This window comes from Neoarius graeffei, chromosome 28 (genome assembly GCF_027579695.1).
Source record: "Neoarius graeffei isolate fNeoGra1 chromosome 28, fNeoGra1.pri, whole genome shotgun sequence".
Taxonomy (NCBI): Eukaryota; Metazoa; Chordata; class Actinopteri; order Siluriformes; family Ariidae; genus Neoarius; species Neoarius graeffei.
The window spans coordinates 1,222,949-1,227,948 of record NC_083596.1 but is presented as its reverse complement, the minus strand read 5'-3'; the positions used below and the strand labels follow the sequence as shown (position 1 = coordinate 1,227,948).

At 42.8% G+C, this 5,000-nt stretch overlaps 1 protein-coding gene across 1 annotated transcript in view; it reads right to left on the bottom strand.

Moving 5' to 3' along the window:
- Positions 1–5,000, bottom strand: part of LOC132875878 (neuronal migration protein doublecortin-like) — a 56,129-nt gene that overhangs the window by 31,862 nt on the left and 19,267 nt on the right. The window contains exon 2 of the mRNA XM_060913005.1: positions 737–1,134. Within this exon, the coding sequence (XP_060768988.1) occupies positions 737–1,094 (358 nt within the window). The 5' untranslated portion in view covers positions 1,095–1,134. The remainder of the gene's footprint in view (positions 1–736; positions 1,135–5,000) is intronic.

Below are 5,000 nucleotides of genomic sequence, written 5' to 3'. Positions count from 1 at the left end.
CTAACAGTTCAGCTATTTCAGATTTTTATTTTCATAGTTCATTGTTACAGCAGTAAATTGTAAACTTGATCATGTGACCTCTTGGCTCCCAGACTCGTTTAGCTTCGCAGTTATTTCAACCAGCAGCCGCAACACTGTAAGCTATTAATGTATGTTTGTTGGATTTTGTATTTATATTAGCGGGATGAAAAAAAAGGTTAAAGGGAGAAAAAGAGAAACGGTGACCTCACCACAGTACACAGTATAACTTTTTTTTTTAATTATATTGTTAGCTTGTTATCAGAAATTAGCTCCTCTTTTCAATTAGCCGTCCAGTAAAATAGTTTTAATGACATTAGTTAGTTTGCTGTGGAGGTTATAACAGGTGTATTAATGTTAGATAACGAGCAGGAGAACATTCTTATGTCCAAAATGATGACTAATGCCTTATTCCTTTCTAACACTGGTGCATTGTGGGTATTCTGTACGTGCTTGGCTACATTGTTTGGCCACCTACAAAATGTACAAAAAAAACCTCCAGCAATAGAGTACGTACGTAAGACTGGACACACTAAACAGTAACCTCGTCAAATCTGTTACCAAATCTAGCAACTGCACGTTACCTATGAACTCCTACTAAGCTAATGAGTAATGTTTCTAAACAATTAGAGTAAAGTGAAAAGAAATGATGTCACATGGTCACTCACACACACACACACACACACACACACACACACACACACACACACACACACACCTTCCTCCAGCTGGTCGAGGCTGCTGATTTTACGCGTGCCGTCGATGCTGAAGATGAAGCGGACGCCGTGCGGCAGGTTGATGTTGTCGGACAGCGAGCGTGTCAGGTCCTCCAGCAGTGCGTCGAAGGTGCGGAAGCGCTCATTGGCCACGGCGTAGACAATGCCGCGGAAGTAGCGGTCGCCGTTGCGGTAGAAGCGGACCTTCTTGGCCTTCTTCTCGTTGGACAGCGCCTGCAGTGTGCGTGTGCGGTAGAAGCTGCAGTGCGCGCTGTGCGTTGGACTCGGCAGGCCGTTCTTCTCCGGCTTCCTGCGGCACGACTTGTCTCGCTCGTCAAAATGTCCGAAATCCAGCTCCATGGCTACAGTGAGATCTTGGGCAGTGTGGAATTATGGGTATCTGAAAAGAGAAGAAAAAAAACAACATGGGTTTAGATTCCCATCTCATCTCATTATCTGTAGCCGCTTTATCCTGTTCTACAGGGTCGCAGGCGAGCTGGAGCCTATCCCAGCTGACTACGGGCGAAAGGCGGGGTTCACCCTGGACAAGTCGCCAGGTCATCACAGGGCTGGGTTTAGATTCCATTATTATATTTTCCTTTATTCTTTCTGTCCTGCTGTTTCTCTTTATCTGTCTTTCTTATTCTCTTATTCTCTCTAACTCTTTCCTTTTCCTCTCTCAGCTGCTTCACACACACACACACACACACACACACACACACACACACACACACTTTCTAGTGAAACCAGAAGCCACAATCCAGTGGAAACAGAAAACTAAAGTGTTAATATTTCATTTTACAACACAATCCTACCTGGATATGACATTCAATTCATCTCTCTCTCTCTCTCTCTCTCTCTCTCACACACACACACAAAAAAAAACTCGGATTCTGCTCTTAGGCATGAATATAAGTGTGTCCTACATTCACTGTGCTGAAGAACACCATGCCGAATGACCTCTATATACACACACACACACACACACACACACACACACACACACACACACACACACTTGGTGAAGGCTACAGTTACAGCATTGTAGGAACAAAAGCTCTGTCCCAATTACCAGCATCACATCTATTTAGAGTTCTGACTCACACAACAGCTGCTTTAAGAAATACGAAACAATTTAAACATCTGAACATTAAATGTACGTTATCTGGAAGTTAAATATTTAGATGTTTGAACATTAAGGCTACCGTTAAAGTTATGTTAAGTTGACCATCTAGAAGTTAACTGTTTAAAAATGTAAATTATAAAGCTACATTAAAGTTACATTATCTGTAACAGAAGTGACGTGTGACTGCGTTTCTGCATTCTGGGGACCGGAACCCTGCTACCTTGGGTACACGTCTCATTTCAATTGAATTACTTTGGTCCTTTAGAGTCAGTGGAGTGAGTCCCAGAATTACACTGCAGTGTATTTTCCATCTGAACATCACACACATGTTTATATGAATAATGTAACACTGTCTGTGAGCTCATCTGAATAAAACCATACAGAATCAGGACAGGATGAGAGACACACGACCTTTAACCTCTCCTTAAACACCTTCATTAGGTCACAGCAGCAGGTCGGAGCAGCTGTGATGGTACGACTCTTCAGCTCACATAGACTCAGACAGAAAACCCTCTATCTGACATCTCTGAGGTTTCCCCATTCAAATGAAATGCAAATGAGGATGTTAAAAAACAACAGTGATAAACAGATGGATGTTTCTTTCCTCACTTCAACAATACTGCTGTGTTATCGTTATCAATAGGAGGAGTATTTATCAAGTCAAATCAAGTTTATTTGTATCGCGCTTTTAACAATAAACATTGTCGCAAAGCAGCTTTACAGAATTTGAACGACTTAAAACATGAGCTAATGTTATCCCTAATCTGTCCCCAATGATGAAGCCTGTGGTGACGGTGGCAAGGAAAAACTCCCTCAGACGACATGAGGAAGAAACCTCGAGAGGAACCAGACTCAAAGGGAACCCATCCTCATCTGGGCAACAACAGACAGCCTGACTATAATATTAACAGTTTTAACATGAAGTCAGTCTCGTTGATCCTATAAACTCTTCATTGATGGAAACTTGAGTGCAAAACTGTTCATGACAACTGCAGTCCTAAAGTTAGCAAGTCAACTGTAGTCCTCAGCCACAAAAGCATTACTGTAAGAGTCCAGAGCGTCCTCCAGGTGTGACTTTCAACTGTCCTCATGGGGCCGTCCTCCACAGGAGCGATGCGATGAGACTCCAACCAGACGTAGGGCATCAGGATGGATCAGGCAGGTCCGAGGAGCAGAAGAGGTTCAGCATCTCGATCTCAGGAGTATTTATCCTCTCCAGTTCCCTCTCTCTTCACCACTTTGTCTCTCTCTCTTTCCCCAGCTTTCTCTGTTCTCTTTGTGTCTCTCTTTCTTTCCATGGTCTTTCTGTCTCATCCCCCCCATCAGACTGTCTGTCTCTCTTCATCATTACCTTTTTTCCTCTTCTCTCTGGTCTCTCTGTCTCACTTTTCTCCCTCTCCTCTTTCTCTCTCTTGCTCTTTGTCTCGTCTACTGTCTTGATTACCATCTTTCTTAAACCTTTTTCCTCCCTCCCTCCCTCTCTCTCTCTCTCTCTCTCTCTCTGTCCATTCGTATCTGAGTAAGGCAGTTTGGCGCGTTTTTGGGGACGAGTGCCAGAAATTGGAAAAACACAGCTGCTTCTTTTCATTGCTAAAGCAATCTGATTATCGTCCAAGAAGAGAAAAGAAACACACAGAGAGAGAGAGAGAGAGAGAGAGAGAGAGAGAGAGAGAGAGAGGTGGATTAGAAAGAATTCACATTGTAGTTTTTCACTTCAGTTTCTTGGACAGAATGAAAAGATTACATCAAACTAAGAAGAAATGAAACACACACAGAGTTTGTGAACTATATAAACCCCTCCCTCCTGTCCAATACTCATTACTCATCTAAACTCATGTCAAAGCAAGTGTGTGTGTATACACTTTATTTGGGATGTTAAACCCCAAACACCCCCACACACAAAACCATCCCATGAATACACACATTCTGGTACCCTCATCCTACACACACACACACACACACACCCTTAGATTAGCACAAATCAATGCACACACACTTCCCCTCCCCCACCCAATCAATATCCTCCAATCAATATCTAAATATAACCTTTAATCCTTTTCTTGCACTAAAGTGTGTCATCAATTCTATGCTGTATCTCACACACACACAGGAAGGAAATATTTAACTCCATTGTGGGCGTGTCCCAAACCACACACTGCTGTATTTACTCCATGGTACCTGCGAGGGTCCATCATTTCGCCGTCCTGCAGTGCATTGTGGAAACTGAAGATTAGACTCTGTGTTTGACATAATCACAAAATGACACACGACAAAAACAGTGTGTCAAGTGCAGTTTTGGACATGTCCTCTCCATCTCAGCATCTTTGTTCTTTCGTCCAGCTGTTCTAACCTGACGCATGCGTGCCCTTCCTGTCGACTTCAGTTTGTTTGTCTGATGCTGGACGCGTCTCGTCCCTGCTCGGGGTCTTTATCCCTCTCTTCCTCTCTGAAGTGTCTTTTATGAATGCAGGATTTCTCAGACTATCAATGTGTCTCTTTACAGTTCTGTCCACTGTTCTCCTGAATGAATCACCACACACACACACACACACACACACACACACACACACACACACACACACACACACACACACACACGATGGAGCAGATTGTGTGGGTTGAGCCCCCTTTTTACAAATCCGCTTCCTTCCCCTGGAGCATTCGGATGTCTTTTGAATCACATGTATCTGTTTAAATTCTTAATGCTGCATTTGTACTGATAAAACCTTTCAGAGAGAGAGAGAGAGAGAGAGAGAGACTGTGTGTGTCCTATACAAATTGGATTAAAGGCAAACAATAGAGAGAAGCAAACAGAGGAGGGGAATTACAGAGCGACCACATGAAAGAAATTTGTCTGTATGTCAATCTCCATTATACTCCATTACACTACATTACCCATAGTTCTTAAATAGATAGATAGATAGATAGATAGATAGATAGATAGATAGATAGATAGATAGATAGATAGATAGATAGATAGATAGATGTCTTCCTTGGACCCACTAACAATCTCTGAGTAACACACACACACACACACACACACACACACAGTGACCCAATAACACTCTCTGAGTAACGCACACACACACACACACACACACACACACACACACACACACACTGTGACCCAATAACACTCT